The 20427-nt window shown below is 39.5% G+C and overlaps 1 protein-coding gene across 2 annotated transcripts in view; it reads left to right on the top strand.

Annotated features, from left to right (window-relative positions):
* The window catches only part of UBR3 (ubiquitin protein ligase E3 component n-recognin 3), a 178775-nt gene that overhangs the window by 136470 nt on the left and 21878 nt on the right, over positions 1 to 20427 (top strand). For both annotated transcript variants that reach the window (XM_056110292.1, XM_056110293.1), the window contains exons 30-32: positions 4758 to 4843; positions 13239 to 13344; positions 19193 to 19296. In XM_056110292.1, the coding sequence (XP_055966267.1) occupies positions 4758 to 4843; positions 13239 to 13344; positions 19193 to 19296 (296 nt within the window). The remainder of the gene's footprint in view (positions 1 to 4757; positions 4844 to 13238; positions 13345 to 19192; positions 19297 to 20427) is intronic.

The following is a 20427-nucleotide window of genomic DNA, read 5'->3' on the forward strand; positions in this document are numbered from 1 at the left end:
CCTGCTCTCGTCTTTGTCTGATCCCTGTTAAACTTTGAAGCAGAAAAATAATGATTATGAAAGTGAAATGCACCTCATTACCCTTTATTTCTATTATCTAGGCTGGTAAAATTCTCACAGTTACATTGCAAGAAAATAAGTAAGGCCTGTGGAGGTAGCTCAAAGGACTAGAGTTGCTTTGCATACAGGAGCCCTGAGTTACTAAAACCACAGTACCATTATTCCCTCAGTATTGGTCCAGAAGTAGCCTCCTTTTATCCAAACCCTCGCAACTGCTGGGTGTCACCAAAACAAAATGAAACAATAGTTGCCTCAAAAATTAATAAAAATATGAACTAAAGGAGAACAGTATGTTGTGTTGTATTTTTGTATTGTATGTAATTTTTTTCAGGGTAGGAGAACAGGCCTTCTTAATTATCTTATGCATAATATATAAGATATTTAGAATTATAGACTTGATTATTTTTAATGCCTAAGAGAGACATTAAAATATATATTAAGTTTTTTTAAATACTCAAGAAAAATATTTAGAAATGAACTTTGAATCATTTAACTTTTGAATTATATGTATGATTATTAAATATGCAGTTCACTGGAACATGTAAATTTATTTATATTTAGCCTAAGTAATTTTGAATGGAACATAATTTTAGGGTTTCAGGGCTGAGTTTCTCCCAACTGAATAAGTAGTTTTATCTGGTCTTTGGGGAGCTTAAACTTTTTTGATGTTTAGAAACAAAATATTTCTGATAGCTTTTAAACTGTTACCCTTATCTTTAATAATTGTTTTATGACTTTTTTGTTGTTTGACCATATATATGTCTTTGTTTCAATTTTATTCACATGGTGAAGTCTTGGAGAACTTTTTGAGAATGGGAAAGAAGAGATTGTTGGAGTGATACCTTATTTTTGTTAAATTAAAATTAATCACTATATTCAAGTTTTAGTATATTTCAAAAAAGCTTTCTGTTGAAAATATTACTTTTCAATTAAATATAAAAGTTCAACTTGGGTGGAAAAGCTATTCATTTTAATATCAATTCATTTTTTATTATTGAAACAAAGAATGACAATAATTTTACTAATTGGTTTTATTTCCCAAGAATTTTGGAGCCAAGTTATATGTAGCCTAGAGATATTATTAAGTAACATTTGATTTATATGTAATAAGGACCATCAAGATGAAAGAAAATAACATGAGTAACAGACTTAGGTGAAGAGTCATCCTTGAATTATAAGACATCTTGATAGAATGTCTTTGGTTTGCTTTTGGTGGTACTAGTGATGAAACCTAGACCTTGCACATACAAAGCAAGCGCTCTGCTATAGCGTTACATCCCTGCCCTCTACTCAAGACACTGTCAAGTCTCTCTTAATAGTTTATGTGTTGTGCTTGTGTTCTAGTTGCATTATCAACATTATAAACCATGTTTTAAATAAAAGGAATACTTGCTAAAATACTAAATTATGAATTTTTTCAAAGCATTCTTTCATAAAACCAATAATTTCCCCTTTGGGTGGTTTACTATTGGGTTTAAAATAGTAGCAGGATGCTCAGCAAAAGAAGAAAGAATAAGCTTCAGGGACTAAAGATAATCTCAGTCATTGGTTGCACATCAAAACAGAGAGGTTGTCAGTTCTTAATTATTTTTTAAGCACTTTAACTAGGTCTCATCAGGGATTTAGAAGGCTTATTGGAAATGATTCCAGTTCTTCAGGAATTAAAATTTCGGTTTGAGAGATAAAATTAATAATATATATTAATCTTTATAAAAGATAGTTTGCTTAATGAAAAATTGAGTAGAACTTCAAAAAGGGAGATGAGTAAAACTAAATACAGAAAATAGAAGAAGTGCTTCTTTCCCCTCCCAAGTCAGCCCTTAACTCCCAGAGCAGACTCAAGTCTTGTACAATGGAGCTTCTTAAACTTTTTTCCCTCGCTATCCCTTTTTGCCCATGAATTTTTTACATGACTCTGGAGATACAGGTCAGAAATTTGGAGTGTCGAGGAAACATGCATTGATACTAAATCGTGGATAAAATTGTTGTAAAACAAAGTTTTAAAAAGTTACTGCAGGGCTGGAGCAATAGCACAGCGGGTAGGGTGTTTGCCTGGTGCGCAGCTGACCCGGGTTCAATCCCCAGGATCCCATATGGTCCTCTGAGCACCTCCAGGAGTAATTCCTGAGTGATGGACCAGGAGTAACCCCTGTTTAATGCCGGTGTGACCCAAAAAAGCCAAAAAGCAAGTTCAGTAAGGTCAGACCAGGATTTAAGAAGCTACACTGTGGTATGGATGAAGATTTTTTTTTTTCCTCCTTAGGGAAGCTGCAAAATTCTAAGATTGAGTAAGTGGTGAGCTTAGGGCTTGAACCCATGCTACACCAGCACTTTTCAAATTACAGATCTAAAACTAAAGCCAGTGCAGAGAGTGAGGGGAGGAAGAAAAGAAGGGAAAGTAGAACTTCTAAAAAGAAGCTAGAGCACAGTAACAGGATTTATATCAAGGTGGCCCTGGGGATAGATTTTAGCAACATAAGAATTATTCTTTCAATGTAGAATTTTTCATGGGTTTTTTTTTCCCCCTTCCAAACTAATTGGCGTATACTTTGTTAGAAGACATAGAAAGGAGTTTATTTTCCTTGACAACAAAAAGACATTTTTTTCTTTTCTTGTATCATCCATTCTGGAGGATAGAAATAGAATACTGTGCTGTGATTTTTTTTTACCTGGGGGACGATTGCATATGGCCCATTTGTGTGTTTTCTCCAGCAAATCTCCAATTGAAAGCCGAATTATGATATAAATGAAATAAAGAGGGGCTAGAGAAATAGCACAGCGGGTAGGGTGTTTGCCTTGCACTCAGCCGACCTGGGTTCGATTCCCAGTATCCCATGGTCTCCTGAGCACCTGACTGCAGAGCCAGGAGTAACAACCCAAAAAAAGCAAAAAAAAAAAAAAAAAAGAAGAAGAAGAAAAGAAAAGAAAGAGAAGTTAATAGGGCCTCAGAAATGATTTTTAAGATCCTAGATACTATTACCTTTGGAGAGATAATTTTAACTTTTTCTGTAACTTGGAAAAATTCTTGTATAGGAGATCTTCCAAAATCTGAAAAAATTACTTTCAGTAGTTTTCTTTCATGTATTCTTTAAAATTCCTGGTAACACGTTTGTCATCCTTTAACTTACCTATTTGATAAAGGAATAGAGAGTTGTTCTTATAATTATATTTTAATTAATATTTTTTACAAATTATACTAAATAAAAGATGACGTTCTGATTCTGACATTTGTTTGTAAGAATTTACAGTGTTTTCTGGTTGGTGCTTTAAAAAGTGCTGTCTAGGAAATCTTAGTTTTTATAAGAGAATATAGCCATTAATTTTTTTCTACAGATTAGGCAACAGAAGATTTGTGAAAACAAAATGTATTGATCTCATTTATATTCCCTTGATGAAGGAACACATGCTGGTCTCCGCTCGCTTTCTGTCCACTAATATGAAATCCTTGTCCCTGCTTCCTTGCTGGTAGGTTTTTAGAAGTTCAGTGAGCAATGCAAATCGCCTGAAGGGTGGAAAATTCCCTTGTCACACAGATGCCCTTATCAGCAGCAACCAGATGGAGCTCTGAGCAGGAACATTATCAATGTTAAATTGCTTTCCCCCCCAGAGTAGAGAGGATTAAAAGCATTCCTTTAGAAATGGATGGCAAACATACAAATTTAGAAATATTAATATTTTTAACAGTTTGCATTTATAAGTGAATGTAATATATGAAAATAGCATTTTAAAATATTTTGTGTACAAGTGATACCAAAAGCAGTTCAAAATGTTTCGATTTTTTAAAAAAGGGTAATATTCTTTCTTTAATTGACTTGCAAATAATCTTGAAATTTTGCCTTTTTTTTAAAAGACCTGCATGGTTAGTGTCTTATGCATATCTTGAATATAAACTAGCTTATTCAGTTTTAGTTGTGGCAAATGCAGTGTGTTTAAATTTGATACTATTTTTAAATACATTTTAAATGATCACAGAGTTTTTGTTATTTGGGCAAAATTGATTGGCTGTTTTGCTGTTCTTATTTTTGAGTGAATCTTCATCAATTGATAATTAAAATGTCAGTTTACTAGTTGCTATTCTATAAACTAGTGATTGCTGAATATATTATATTTTCAGATCTATAATAAATAGTACATTGATGTTTAGCAATGTCAATACACAGTGCATTTTCATCAAATTGTAATTTTAAAAGTCCATAAAAATTGCTGTTAATTACATGTGTTTTTCATAGTCACTTCAATGTTAAGTGATTTTGATTGCTAGTATTGGTTTCTAGATACCATCAAAGCTCCAATGAGTGATAACCATTTCTTTGAAAAAAATTGGTATGCCCTTGTATATCTGACTATCCAGTGGCAAGGTATTGGAGTAAAAATTCTTTTTATCATATACTGGTTTGTGAAATATGGTATATTTTCCACCAAGTCTGAGATTTTAAATATTTGCCAATAATCTGAACTTGGCAACAGATATACTGTAACATGTTTAATGTTTTTCAGGGATATGAACAAATGAGTAAGAATAGGAAAACTTCTATGTTTATTTTAATATACGATAGAGTATGATTATTACTGATACTGTATAAACTTTTTAATAATAAAGTTTTTCAACCTTATTATTTAGGATGATCAAACAATAAAATCAAAAGTATCACTTCAGCTTAATGATAAACTGAGGTAATTTTAATGCTTTCTTACAGAACCAATTTGGAACTTGAATTAATTCACCGAGGAGGCAATTTATGTTCAGGTGGTGCAAGCACATCTGGAAAAAGATCTTGTTTAAGTAAGTGTTAAACAATGCTAATTCTAATTTGAAAATGGTGATTCGTTTAAAATTCTAAAAAGTATATCATTTGTGAAAGTATATGCATATAAAGTAGTCCTTTGTTGTGCTTTCAAATTATTTTTTTTGTCAGTTTTGATAGTAACTAAATGTAAGGTCTTTCTTGTACTTAGAAGAATCATTTATTTTGTTCTTTATGCTCTGATAACTTGGTAAATGTCATACTAATTAATTGAACTTACACTGGCTCAAAATTAAAATATGTCTTCAGCTATTAAAAATTATCCTTGTAAAGGAAAGAGAGAGTAAAAGGGAATGCCCTGCCCCAGAGGCAGAGTGGGGTGGGGGTAATGGAGTGGGGGGTGGGAGGAAGGAGGAACACTGGGATCATCAGTAGTGGGGAATGGGCACTGGTGGAGGGATGGGTACTCGAACATTGTATGACTGAAACACAAGCACCAAGTTTGCAAGTCTGTAACTGTACTTCACGCTGATTCAATAATAATAATAATAAAAAAATCCTAAATTTAAATTGTTTTAAATGATTTTTCAATGTTGGGATTTAAGGAAATCTTATAAAGACAGTTTGTGTTACCTATAGATTCATATATATTATGTATTGTATATATTCATATATAATATATATTCATATATATCTTTCCCCCTAGAATATTTTTCCCTATTCTTTTTCCTCATGTCAGTATTTTTCCTTTCTCATTGTTCTCCATTCCCTCTTAAATTGCTTATTTTTAAAATATTCTTCCCCGTAATACTTTGTATAGTGAAATAATGCTCTACTCATGAATCAAATGATAAAGAAAACTTTTATTTTTAACACTTTTTAAGTATATCACAGTTTTGGAATCATGTTAAATCACAAATTTCTTGATGACAGGTAGAAAACAACTTTTGGTCTCAAGCAGTGATCTGTCACTGTCTGTCACTGTCTTCCTGTTGTTCATTGATTTTCTCAAGCGGGCCCAGCACCGTCTCCATTGTGAAACTTTGTTATTACTGTGTTTGGCATATCAAATATGTCACAGGTAGCTTGCCAGGCTTTGCTGTGCGGGCAAGGTACTCTCGGTAGCTTGCTGGGCTCTCCAAGAGGGGCAGAGGAATCGAACTCGGGTTGGCCATGTTGGCTGCATGCAAGGCAAATGCCCTACCCGCTGTGCTGTGGCTGTAGCCCAAAAACAGTGGTGTATTTGATAAATATGTACATAAAAATACAAAGAGACACAAAGCCTGGGTGATGGGAAGAATAATGTCCTTAGAAGAATAATCTTTCCACATCTACAGAATAAAAAATGTTGCTGGTCAAACTTTTTTTTTTTATGTAGGCGGACTGCTATTTATTCAGTCATTGATTAAGCCGATTGAATTAGGCATGAACTCCATATTAAAAAAATTTTTTTAATTGGATATCCATGAGATAGACCATTACAAAGCTGTTCATAATTGGATTTCAGTCATACAATGATTCAGCACCCATCCTTCCACCAGTGTACATTTTCTATCACCAATGTCCCCTGTTCCCCACCACCATCTCCCAACTCCCCAACCCCTACCTCCAGTTGGGAAGGGTTACCTTCCCCCACATACTCATGGAAGCACTGGCAGTCACCCCCACAAACCAACTCCAGCGCCACCCTGTAAGCTCTACTACTGGCCTTGCTTCAGAGACCCATAGATAAGTCTCGAAAGAGATCAAAACCCATATTTCTCTCTCTCTCTCTCTCTCTCTTTCTCTCCTTTTCCTTTTGTGCATTATGGTTTGCAATACAGGTGCTAAGAGATCATGGTGTTTGTTCAAGGCATTCAGAAGTATCGTTATTGGGATGGTAAGGCTGGAGTAGCTTTTCAGTTGGTTGGCAGCTTTGGGATGTGGATATGACCGCCAAAGTTTCCAGAAGTACAGGGAGGTGGGGGAAGGTAGCCCATCCCGACCCTTAGAAAGCCTGGAGATTTCAGTCACAAAACCCGCATACCAGAATTTTCAACAGATTATATCTTGGTGGGGTTCGTCCCGAGTTGGTGGAGTCAGGCTGGGTGTATGGCGGGCGATTTTGGATTGTGGAAGCAAGTATTGCCCGGGGGCTTTGCTTGGATGGGCCACCAGGCTAACCCACCCTCCCTTCCATTTACTGAGTGTGTTCAGCCATATGTGGGTCCAAGTTTAACTGGCTTTTGATCTCTTCTATGGGTCTCTGAGATAAGGCCAATAAATGAGCTTGTATAGCTGAGCTGGAAGTGGTTTGTGGGTGTGGCTTCCACACACATACCTTACTTTTGGCTATTTAATTTCTTGGTAAACTTGGTCCCAAGTTGTTGAGGTCTGGCCAAAGGCACAGTGGCAATTTTGGGCTATCAGGAAGCCTGAAGGCATCATCAGGCTACTGATGATGCACTTGCCCCTGCAAGTACAGGGTGACCTGTTGGCGGCATCATACCCCCGTGTTGGTCAAAGTTTGACAAATTAAACAAAATTAGGGTGGAATAGTGCTATTCAGCTTATTTTGGATTGTGGAAGCATATACATTCAAATGTATATTAATTACTGAGGTAAAATGACCCATATTCAATCAAACAATACATGTCTGGGAAAATTTCCCTAATTAAACATAAGAAAAATCAAATGACATAGCATATTATGGTCTTTTAATTCCAGACATTAGTTTTAAAGTTAATAAATTACTTTCACATAAATTATTTTACTTTGGAACAAACATGGGAAATAAGTGTTACATCTTTTTCATAGAATAGCTGGAAAATATCAGAGTTTGCACTTGAACTCAGCATTTCAGCCTCTAAAACAACTATATAAGACATGTTGCTTGTCTTGGGTATCCCAGAAGATTCAAGACCTTATGAATTTTGCTCCTGGGCTTAGTGAAGGACATCTAACTGTATGCTGTTCCTGGAATTCTTTCTAGATCTCCTTTGCTAACTTGTCTGTTACTTTTCTTTTACTAGTCTTTGACTAGGAATTCTGTTTTTGTTTTGGGTCACTCCTTCAGATACTCTTTTGGATACCAGTTGATTCTCACCAGATAGTTGATTGGTTACCCTTTCTCTTAGTATATACACTGCTCACATTAACTCTTAATATATGGATACTCCTAAATCTTGAGTCAGAGTGCTAGACCTCTTATTTATTATACACTGGAATTCAGATGTTAAAAACCTACTATTTAGTGGATAAGACAAGTTTTAGATACCTCCTGTAAGATTAGAGGGTTAAGTAAACTCTAAAGAGTGCTATGAATAAAGTTCTAAAACATTTGAAGGCATTTGGAATCCTGTCTAGTTGATATTATCAATGAAGCTTTTGGTCAGTAGGTATTTGAAAGAGAAGTGAATTTGGAGTTTGTGATAAATTGGTATATAGGACACAGCAGATACAAAAAGTTCAAAGTACCTTTAATTTTGTTAAGGATAGTTAATTTTTCACTCAAGTGATTGGAAAGAGCTCTGAATCTCCAGAGTCCAGGGAAGTTTTCAGATTTTCAACACTTTTTTTGTCATGATATTCTTATGTCTTTCTCAAATAAATATGGTTGAGACCACTAACTAGGGTGAGGGTGGGACCAAAGAAGTATTACTAGGTAAGTTATGAGTATGGAGTATAACTAAAAAATTTATCTCTAAAAAATATGTTTTCCATACCTTTGGAGCTGAGACTTTCTATTATCATAGTTTAACTAGAAAATACCAGTTTCACATATAATAATTTTCACATATAATAAAAATATTTCATGATTTTTTGGTTAAGAAAGGTCAGTAATTGTGTTCATGTCATATTTATAGTTATAAATTTGAAGCTTAATTTTGAAGGTGGAATTTTATAGATTAGGGATAAAATAGTAATTGTGTTTCAAAATCTTAATAATATGCCTCCTTGATAAATTATATTCACTCTCTAAATATCATGCTCACAGCTTGTTTTATTGTGTTTTAGTTTGTAACTTAAAATATGATTATGGGTACTCCTCGTTCTGTATGCACAATTGTCATTATTTAATACAAAAGTTATTTTTACTACCAAATAAATTTTAGAGCTCATTCCCACTGATAGGTTTTAGAGACCTTAGTTTTGCTAAAAAAGAAGGTGAATTTTATAGACAGAGTGAAAAATGCTGTTATCCAACTTTAAGTTTCCTCTATAGGTTATCTGTAATTACAATGTTTGACTTTTGAAAGGTAGATATGTCATTAGAAATGTTATTATTCTTCAGTTCTAATTACAGATAATAACAAAGACTTGTTATATACTAAACACTTTAAAAGATGTTCTAGAATTATAATCTCAATTACCCTTTTTTGGAATGGAAAGATGTGTGTGTAGAAATGAATCATAAAAGCCTCAAGGAACTGTGGAATGGGAAAAATAACTAGCAGGAAGCAAATTTTGCATTCTAGTTGTAGCTTTTTCTATAAACCATTGGATGTCCTAGCAAGATGTTTCTTATCTCTCTATTTTCTAATTTGTAGAGTGAACAACTATTAGATAATAGAAAAGTTTTTTTTCCTAACATTTACATTTCTATAATTATAGTAGGGGTTAGGAAAATAGGCATATTGCAGATCCATTCATATGCTGACCACAGACACAATACAAAGTAAGTTACTAAGATAGCAACTTTTGCGCTTTTGATGAAATCAGATAAATTTCAAGGTAATGGACTTTCATTTTGAAAGGAGATATTTTATTCAGTATACATCTACATGAAAAGAATGTAAAACTTCTTGACTTGCCATTTGGCTTAATCTTGATATTTCCCTGTAGGAGAATTAATTTTGGGGCTGGAGCGATAGTACAGCACGTAGGATGCTTGCTTTGTACACAGGCTCCCAGGGTACATTCCCAGCATCCCATATGGTCCCCCAACCATCGCCAGGAGTAATTTCTGAGTTAGAGCCAGAAGTAACCCCGGAGCATCACTGGGTGATCACTCTCAAAACACTACTGCACTGCACTGCACTATTCTCCCATTGTTCATTGATTTGCTCAAGCGGGCCCAGTAACATCTCCATTTTGAGACTTGTTGTTACTGTGTTGGGCGTATCTAATATGTCATGGGTAGCTTGCCAGGCTCTGCCATGCGGGCGAGATACTCTCGGTAGCTTGCTGGGCTCTCCGAGAGGGGCGGAGGAATAGAACCTGGGTTGACCCGGCCAGCTGCGTGCAAGGCAAATGCCCTACTGCTCTGCTGTTGCTCCAGCTTCCCAAAACACTACAAACAGAAAAATTCATATCAGGATCTATAGAGATAGGAGAAATAGTATAGTAGGTAGGGTGCTTGCCTTCCACATGACTGACCTGGGTTTGATTTCTGCAATCTCATGTGTCCCCTGAGTATTGCTAGAAGTAATTCCCGTGTGTAGAGCCAGGAGTAACCCCTTAGCATTTCCAGTTGTGGCCCAAAAACCAAACAAGAATTAGTTTTATTTATTTAAATTAATTTTCGGGGGTGGGGGGTCGGGCAGGCCTGATTGTGTTAAAGGCTTACTCGTGACATTGCTCTGGGATCACTCCGGGCAGTGCTCAGGGAACTGTATACGGTTCTAGACCTTGCACGTATCTGACCTGGATTCGGCACCCCATGTGATATCCTGAGCCCTGCCAGGAGTGATCCCTGAACACAGAGCCAGGAGTAAGCCCTCAGCATTGTCAGGTGTGGACAAAATTCCTCCCATCCAAAATAAAATATTCTTTTTTTTTCTTCCCTCTCCATTCCCTTTGTCATTGCTGCAGTGTTTGGGGCTTGGACACTGGTTTTGGCACCAGGGATCATACATTTAATTGGGGTGCTTGCACACACTTGATTGTGTGTGCCAGATGACCTCTTATACTTACTTTGGCCCTGGGAATGCCATCAGGAATTGTACTCGGCATTGTATGTGAGGTGGTATCAGGTATCAAATTTGTGACCTCACAATGCACGTCAGGTATTCTATCACTGAGCCACAAACATTGGCCCTGCCTTGTTTGTATTTTGGATTTCACCTAGTAGTACTCAGGGCTTATTCCTGGCTTTGCACTCAGAGATCAACCCTTTGTGTCTCTTGGGGACCACATAGAGTGCTGGGGATTGAACTTGGGTTGGCTGTGTGCAAGGCAAGTACCACATTTGCTGTACTATTTCTCCAGCCCCATACCTTGCATGTGTGCATGTGTTTTTTTGTTTTTCTTTTTCTTTTTGGGTCACACCTGAGATGCACAGGGGTTACTCCTGGCTCACACACTCAGGAATTACTCCTGGTAGTGCTTGGGGTACCATGTGGTATGCTGGGAATCGAACCTGGGTCTTCTGCGTGCAAGGCAAATGCTCTGCCCGCTGTGCTGTCACTCCAGCCCTGTGTTTTGTTTTTTAATACCTTTTGACACTTTAGAATTTTTTAAATGTACACTTAAAGCAATCGCTTAGAGGGATTTTTTTTTTTTTTTTTTTTGCTTTTTGGGTCACAACTGGCGATGCACAGGGGTTACTCCTAGCTCTGCACTCAGGAATTATCCCTGGCAGTGCTCAGGGGGCCATATGGGATGCTGGGAATCGAACCTGGGTCGACTGCGTGCAAGGCAAACGCCCTACCCGCTGTGCTATTGCTCCAGCCCCATCTTAGATTTTTTAAATTTATTATAAAGAAAACACATGTTGTTTCTCAGGTTTAAAAAGTGCCTTATTTCAGTGTTATCAGTGGAACCATGTTACTGGAAATAATGAAAACTTGAGAAACAGTTTAAAACCAGTTTAAAACATTGTTAAAATGTTACCTACCTGGTAGAATTTTTATACAATGAATTTTGAAAGTGATTTTGCTTTGTTCTGTTTTTTTTTTTGGCGAGAGCACAATTGGAGATGCTTTGCTCAGTGCTTGGGGGCAGCTTCTTGTGGTGCCTGGGGGGGCCCATGTGCATCAGGAGGTGCCTATTGAGTGATCTCTGCAGATCCTCTTAAGTGATTAACATAGTGTTTGGCGCACAGTTTGTATTCTGCTGGTGTGCACCATTAATAGGATAACATTGAGAGTATTTAAACTGTGCATTGCCTTATAGACAGGAGCTGAAGGTAGGATAAAACATTTCGATTCTTTCGTTTGTCATAGAAAGATGAGGTTGAAATTGACAGAAATGTATTTAGTACAGGGTATTATGGTTTAGCTCCTCTTACTCTACCCTGGCCCACCGAGTAGAACACTGCTTTTCTAATCTTACCACCTCTCCTGTATCTTAGAATAGCTTCCCAAACAATAAAGCTAAAGGTAAAGGCCCTCCCGTTGATCATCGATTTGCTCGAGTGGGCCCAGTAACGTCTCCATTGGAGACTTTGTTGTTACTGTGTTTGGCATATCGAATACGTCATGGTGAGCTTGCCAGGCTCTGCCGTGCGGGCAAGATACTCTCGGTAACTTGCCGGGCTCTTCAAGAGGGGCGGAGGAATCGAACTCGGGTCGGCCATGTTGGCTGCATGCAAGGCAAACGCCCTACCACAGTGCTATCGCTTCCCAAACAATAACAATAATATTTCCTCCTTTTCCTTCTCCGCCCCCCCATACCCACAGGAGTCAAACTGATAAACATCACTGTAACAAAATTTTAGTTTTTGTTAGTTTATAAAATCACTGACAAAATGTTTGTATACTTTGGCTTTCATTTTTAAAAATCAATTTAAGTCATATCAAGAAATATTTTCTGACTTTTAGAAAATGACTTTTGATTGACCAGTTCTTGGGCTATGTGTAGCAGACTAATCCAATCAAATCCTTTTAAACTTATGCCAAAAGGGACATTTACATGGAAGCAAAACAGGATTCTTTTGAGTAATTTAAAATTCTTAAAGTTTTTCTTTTGAATACCGTGAATAGTATTTTCTTGGAAGCTTTAATTGGTAGACTATCTTTGTGGTATAGATAAAAGGAATGAAAATAGAATTAGTCCTAAATGAAATTTTTGTTTGATTTTTCTCATTTTGAATTTAAAAAATGTTAAAGTCGATTCAATTTAAAGAGAACTTAGGGATAAATATTTGGCAGAGAGAACTTTACCTAATGATTATCTGTATGAATGCTTTTGTCCATATGATCCAGACTAATGTGTTAAAGGTGATAACAAATTCTGTTTAAGTGGGGACCACAAATTTGGTTAGCAAAACCTGGCAAGACTGAAGCATAAAATGAAGAAAAAGTATGTTTGTGAGAAGACTTGAAAAGTTATTTTTTTTCATCAAGTTTAGAGCATAAGTATGGTCTAGATTCTAGTAGAAATATCTATATTTCAGAGTTTACCATAAAAGAAAACATAAATATAACACAAAGCATTTTATGATAAAATTTTGTCAGAATTTTGTTCTGGAAGAATCATGTGAGCTTTCTGATTACCCTTTTCTTTATTTAGATCAACTCTTCCATGTATTAGCCTTGCACATGCGGCTTTATAGCATTGATTCTGAGTATAATCCATGGAGAAAACTTACACAGTTAATAGAAGAGATGAGTTCACAGTAAGTACTGAAAGATTAAAATTCACTAAAGTATTTTTGAAAAATATTTTAAGTATAAACATAGGATTGAAATTCTTTATCAATCTATTTTTTCTTGTGAAACATAGAATTATTTAGTGAGAATAACAAGTTGACTAGCAATCCCTGTGGACTCTTGTCATAGTTCACTATTTCAGATATGGCAATATAGTGATTTAAAACATACTGTTTCTAATAGTTATTTCCTGGGCAGTAACATAGCAGGTATAAGGTGCTTGCCTTGCACATGGCAGACCTGGGTTTCATCTTGGCACCACATGTTGGCCCCCGAGCACCACCAGGAATGATCCCTGGAGCACAGAGCCAGGAGTAATCCCTGAGCCCTGAGGGGTCTAATTAAAAGCTAAAAATAAAAGATTTGTTTTATGAACATTTTTTATAGTGGAAAATATCTCCATATGAACTATTTGGTTGCCCTGAATATAGTTTTACAGGATAAATGCTTGAATCCTGCCATTTATAAATTTTCAAAGAAATGAATTGAGGCCTTAGCAGTTGTTAGAGGTGACCATTAAAGTTATGGTTGTTTATTTTATGTTCTCATGAATTTGTATGTTGGTAAAGATGGATGGCCCCAGACAGTAACACTGCACTGTAGCACTGTTCTCCCATTGTTCATCGATTTGCTTGAGCGGGCCCAGTAACATCTCCATTGTGAGACTTGTTACTGTTTTTGGCATATCAAATACGTCACAGGTAGTTTGATAGGCTTTGCCGTGCTGACAAGATACTCTCTGTAGCTTGCCGGGCTCTCCAAGGGGAGTGGAGGAATCAAACCCGGGTTGGCCGGGTTGGCCACGTGCAGGGCAAATGCCCTACCTGCTGGGCTTATTGAAAGTTTTATTTCATTTCGGTTGTTCTTTTTAGTGAACATTGATCTCTTTTAGGTTAGTGGTACTCCTTGTAAGTTGGTGCTTTACTCTGACATTTTCCACGTAGCTTTTGGATATCTTTGCTTTCTGCCGTAACAAATTGACGCAAATTAATTTTGTACACTTCCTACTTTATACCATGAATTAACCATTTATCCATATAGTTCTTGTAATGGGAAAGGATATTTAGAAATCACAGTCTGAGTGCTAAGTGGGTACACCGAATTACAAGATAGTTCTGTAGACCATTTCACAAGACAGAATTAGGGAGTTTGGGAGGTTTCTTGGTTTTGTTTTGTTTTTTTTTTCTTTTCCTGCTTTTTGGTTGAGTCATATCTGGTGTGCTCAGGGATTATTCCTGGCTCTGCTCTCAGGAATTACCCCTGGCAGTGCTTAGAGGACCATACAGGATGCCGGGATCAAACCCAGGTTGGTATGTGCAAGACAAACACCCTACCTGTTGTACTATCCTTTGGCCCCAGGAAGTTTTCTTTTCCCCCATAGTTTTATTTATTAACCTCAATATACCCCCTCCCACCCCTCCCAATGCCTGTGAGGCAGATGATTTCTACTTAACTCTTCTCTACATTGATTACATTCATCATTTCGACAAAAGATGCACCATTTTGTTTAGAATTTCCCCCCCCAGCAATCAGAACTGCTGAGAAGGCATTGTGAAATACTTTGTTTTCTATAGCTGGTTATGAGAATCATATAATGTTGCGAGGCCACTATTGCGACCATGCAATTTTGGATTTGTGCAAAGATAATTTAGAGATTGGTTTCTCTGCGTCTGGTGTTATGCCTGTGCCGGAGATCCGCTTGTGGGGGGCAACTCAGGACCTCAGTAGGGAGTGAAGGACGCGCTGGTACCACCCCCCCTTCCCTTGAGACTGCAGTTGCCCGTCACTGGTGGCTCATACCTGGCTTTCCTATAAGCTCTGAGGTGGCGGCCACCTTGCTGCTGGGGGGGGTGGGGTGGGGGCGAGAAAAGGCGGAAGGGAGCAACACCCTTTCCCTCCTTGGGAGGCATGGCACCATAATTTAATGCTTGGTTCATTCACTTTTCTGCCACAAGCTACCGGTCTCTGGGTTAAGTCCTTTTGCCTCTGGAGCCATGGCTGTGCCAGAGAGCCGCTTGTGGGTGGCAACCCATGACCTCAGTAGGGCATGAAGGATGAGCCAGTACCGCCCCTCTTCCCATGAAACTCCAGTTGCCCCGACACCGCAGGCTCATACCTGGCTTTCCTATAAGCTCTGAGGCGGCAGCCACCTTGCTGCCTGGGGGAAAAAGGCGGAAGGGAGCAACACCCTTTCCCTCCTGGGGAGGCATGGTGCTGTAGTTTAACGCATGGGTCATTCACTTTTCTGCCACAAGCTGTCGGGCTCTGGATTAAGTCCTTTTACCTCTGGAGCCGTGGCCGTGTATGTGGTCCAGATGCATTTCTGACAAAAGCCGCTGGGTTTCGAGATTTGTTTCTGAGTCTATGGGATCGTGGCCATTAATCAGCTTGATCAGGAGCCAGAGAGGCCGTTTGTAGGCGGCGACTCGAGGTCTCGCTGGGAAGGTGAGGAAAGGGCCGGTTCCACCCCCCTGTGGTGAGGCCCCACGTGTCTCATCACTGCAGGCCCAAACCTGACTATCTTGTGGCCTCTGGAGGATGACGGTCACTGGTCCGCCAAGGGGAACAGGCCATGGCATGAAACCTATTCACACTTGGAGTGGCCCAGCCCCAGTAACCTACTGCAGGAACAGGACGCATTTCTGCCAAAAGCTTTTGGGTTCCGAGATTCGATTCTGAGCCTCTAGGATCATGGCTGTTAAGGAGTTTGATCAGGAACCAGAGAGGCCATGCGTCCAATTATATAGCTGAGCTGGAGGTGGTTTGTGGGTGTGTTTCCCACATACCTAACTTTTGGCCGTTTACTTTCTTGGTAAACTTAGCCCCACATTTTTGGGGTCTAGCCAAAGGCACAGCAGCAGTTTTGGAGTATCTGAAGGCCTGACGGTGCCATCAGGCTGCTGCTGCACTCGCCTCACAGGTACAGATTGACTTGCTGGTGGCACCATATCCCCCCCAGGAAGTTTTTTTTTTAAAAGGAGGATAAGATCTTCAATTTCTGTTATTCAGCATAAGATCACAAGATTATGTTTTTTCTTCACTTTCAATTTTCTGTTGTTGCCATGTTTAGTACAGTGCTGGGGAGGGGCCACTCCTGGCCTTTCTGGGGCAGGAAGGCTAGGGACCACAATGGGTGGTGTTGAGGGGGGCATCTACCAAGGCCCTGTACCCAGTTGAGATCTTTAACACAAGAGTTGTCAGAATTGACTCAGTCAGTGCTGGTGACATTGGGATTTGAACTCAGCTATATGCTTGCCGGGAAAGTACTTTAGGTCACTAAGCCATCTTCTGGGCTTCATTGCATTAAAAAAGATATTACTTGATTGAGGAGCTCACAAATGTGAGGCATGTCATCTACTGCTGAGCACACATTCCTGACCCTTGATTTGATTTTACCAGATGATTAATGATGTTAAATATTTTTTCATGTTCCTGTTGGCTGAATGATTTTACATTGTTTAAAATATTAAATCCTACTTTGTAAGAGTTAAATTTGTTTCCCAATATTAAAATGTTTTCTTTCAATTTTATAATGGCTTTGAAATAGCTTTTAAACTTTTAAATATAGATCCACAGAGATTGTACAGGGATTAAGGTTCTGGACTTGGATGCAGCCAGCCCAAGTTTAGTCCCATATGGTGAACACTGCCAGGAGTATTCCTGAGCAGCTGAACATCCTGAGCCCCAACAGGAGAGATCCCTGAGTGCAGAGTCAGGAGAAAGTCCTGACTGTGGCCTCAAACCAGTATATAAAATCAAAGCTAACATTTCGTGGGGCCAGAGAGATATTACAGGGATTGAAGCACTGGCCTTGTACATGGCTGACCCCAGTTAGATCCCTGTATATGGTCTCTCTGAGCACAGTCAGAAATGATCCCTGAGCACAAAGTCAGGAGTAAGCCCTGAGCCCAGCTGGGTGTGGCCTAGAAACCAAACCAAACAAAAATATTTTCCAGTTGTTTACTTTAATAAAACCTAGCTTTTATTACTTAATATTTTGGGGGAATGAAGGAAATAAAGAGTCTGAGAGATTTTTTTTTTTAAATGTAGGAGTACAGCTATTTATTCAGCCACTGATTAGCTGATTGAATTGGGCATGAACTCCACCTTTTTTCCCCCATGATTTTATTTATTTATTTATTTATTTATTTATTCTTCTTATATTTATATATTGAATCACTGTGGGAAAAGTTACAAAGTTTTCCGGTCTAAGTCTCAGTCATACAATGATCAAACACCTTTCCCTTCACCAGTACTCATTTTTTACCACCAAGAACCCCAATATACCCCCCTCCCACCCCTGCCAATGCCTGTGAGGCAGATGATTCCTACTTAACTTTTCTCTACATTGATTACATTCATTATTTTGACAAAAGATGCATCATTATTGTTTAGAATTCACCCCCCCCCCCCCCCCCCCCCAGCAATCAGAATTGCTGAGAAGGCATTGTGAAATACTGGTTATGAGAATCATGTAATGTTCTGTAGCTGCAATAGAGGCCTCGTGATTTTGGATTTCTCCAGAGCCAGATAATTACGAGATTGGTTTCTGTGCATCTGGCGTTATGGCCGTGCCGTAGAGCAGCTCGTGGGGGGCAACTCGTGACCTTGGTAGGACATGAAGGACGAGCCGGTACCATCCCCCTTCCCATGAGACTGCAGTTGCCCCATCACTGCTGGCTCATACCTAGCTTTCCAATAAGCTCTGAAACGGTGGCCACCTTGCTGCCAGGGAGATAAAAGGCAGAAGGAAGCAGTTCTCTTTCCCTCCTGTGAGGCCTGGCGCTGTAGTTTAACACATGGTCCATTCACTTTTCTGCCAAAAGCTGCCGGGCTCTGGATTATGTCCTTTTGCTCTGGAGCCATGGCTGTGCCAGAGAGCTGCTCATGGGGGGCAACTTGTGACATCGGTGGGGCTTGATGGACGAGCCAGTACGTCTCCCTTCCCATGAGATTGCAGTTGCCCCATCACCACCGGCTCATACCTGGCTTTCCAATAAGCTCTGTGGCGGTGGCCACCTTGTATGCGGTCCAGATGCATTTCTGCCAAAAGCCGCTGGGTTTTGAGATTTGTTTCTGAGGGATCATGGCCGTTAATCAGCTTGATCAGGAGCCAGAGAGGCTGTTTGTAGGCGGCGACTCGAGTTCTTGTTGGGATGGGGAGGAAAGGGCTGTTCCACCCCCATCTGGTGAGGCCCCACATATCTTGTCACTGCAGGCTGAAACCTGACTGTCCAGTGGCCTCTGGAGAATGGCAGCCACCGGGCCACCATGGGGAACAGGCCAAGGCACAAAACCTATTCCCACCTGGAGTGGCCCAGCGCCAGTAACCTACTGCAGGAACAGGACACATTTCTGCCAAAAGCCTTTGGGTTCCGAGATTCGTTTCTGAGTCTCTGGGATCATGGCTGTTAAGCAATTCGATCAGTAACCAAAGAGGCCATGCCTCCAATTATATAGCTGAGCCAGAGGTGGTTTGTGGGTGTGTTTCCCACATACCTAACTTTTGGCCAGTTACTTTCTTGGTAAACTTTGACCCAAGTTTTTGGGGTCTGCCAGAGGCACAGCAGCAATTTTGAGGTATCTGAAAGTCTGACAGTGCCATCAGGCTGCTGATGCACTTGCCTCATGCGTACGGATTGACCTGCTGGCGGCACCATACCCCCAGAGATGATATGTTTTGACAAAAGTTTTGCCCCTTTTCAGTTTTTCTAGGTTGCTCTTGATAGTGATTTCTGTTCCATATACATATGTGAATTAAAACCCAAGTTAAGTTCTAAAATACTATCTAAAGTGACTGTGTCTTTCTTTTAGACTGGGAAATGAAGAACAACAACCCGAAGTTCCGATTCTTTATCATGATGTTACATCCCTTTTGCTCATCCAGATCTTAATGATGCCTCAGCCCTTACGGAAAGGTATTTCCTTTGTCATCATTCTTTGGTTATATGGAATATTTATTTATTTATTCTTTTTAGGTCACATCTGGCGATGCACAGGGGTTACTCCTGGCTCTGCACTCAGGAGTTACTCCTGGTGGTGCTCAGGGGACCATATGGGATATTGGGAATCGAACCCGGGTTGGCTGCGTGGAAGGCAAACACCCTACCCGCTGTGCTATCTCTCCATCCCCCTATATGGAATAATTAAATGAGCATTCAGAAATTGTTGACATAGATTGATACAATGGTAGATTGTTTTTATCTATTTTTAGTAAATCACTTAATCACTTAACTTCCCGTTAATCGTCGATTTGCTCGAGCGGGCGCCAGTAACGTCTCCATTTGTCCCTGTCGCGTGCTAGTGTAGCCCAATGGCATCTCTTCGCTCCGGGAACATGGAGGGCCTCAAACCGATCGTTCATGATCTTGACAAAGAAGTCTGACCATCTGGTAGGTGGGTGGCCACGCGGTCTCTTGACATCCCGTGGAATCCAATCAGTAACAGCTCTAGTCCAACGGTCGTCTTTAAATCTCATTACGTGACCAGCCCACCTGATTTTCGACACCTTGGCATATGAGACAGCGTCCCTGATACTTGATCGTCGACGGATGTCAGAACTCCGGATTCGTTCTCTCATTTGAGTGAAACGTGTTATTCCAAGCATAGCTCTTTCTATTCTTCTTTGGGAGAACTGAATGGCGTTCTCATCTTGTTTGCGTAGGGCCCAGGTCTCTGAGGCATATGTTAATGCAGGAAGAACAGTGGAATCAAAGAGATGTGCCCGGAGCCGGAGGTTCTTCGTCCTCTTAGCTATTTCTTCGACGTTCTTGAAGGCGTTCCAAGCCGCTCTCTTCCTCCTGCGCAGCTCGGGTGCCAGGTCATTTGTCATGTTGACCTCTCGACCTAGGTACACATAGCTGTTGCATTCGGAGATGGTCGTTCCATTGAGAGCGAATGGGGCGTCAGGAACAAGGCTGTTTCTCATAAACATTGTCTTCGTAAGATTCAGCTGTAGTCCTACCTTTCCACACTCACGGTCAAAGTCGGCCAGCATTTGTGCCGCTTGGCTGATGTTTGGTGTTATTAAAACAATGTCATCAGCAAAG

This window comes from Sorex fumeus, unplaced genomic scaffold (assembly GCF_029834395.1).
Source record: "Sorex fumeus unplaced genomic scaffold, SorFum_2.1 ptg000009l, whole genome shotgun sequence".
NCBI lineage: Eukaryota > Metazoa > Chordata > Mammalia > Eulipotyphla > Soricidae > Sorex > Sorex fumeus.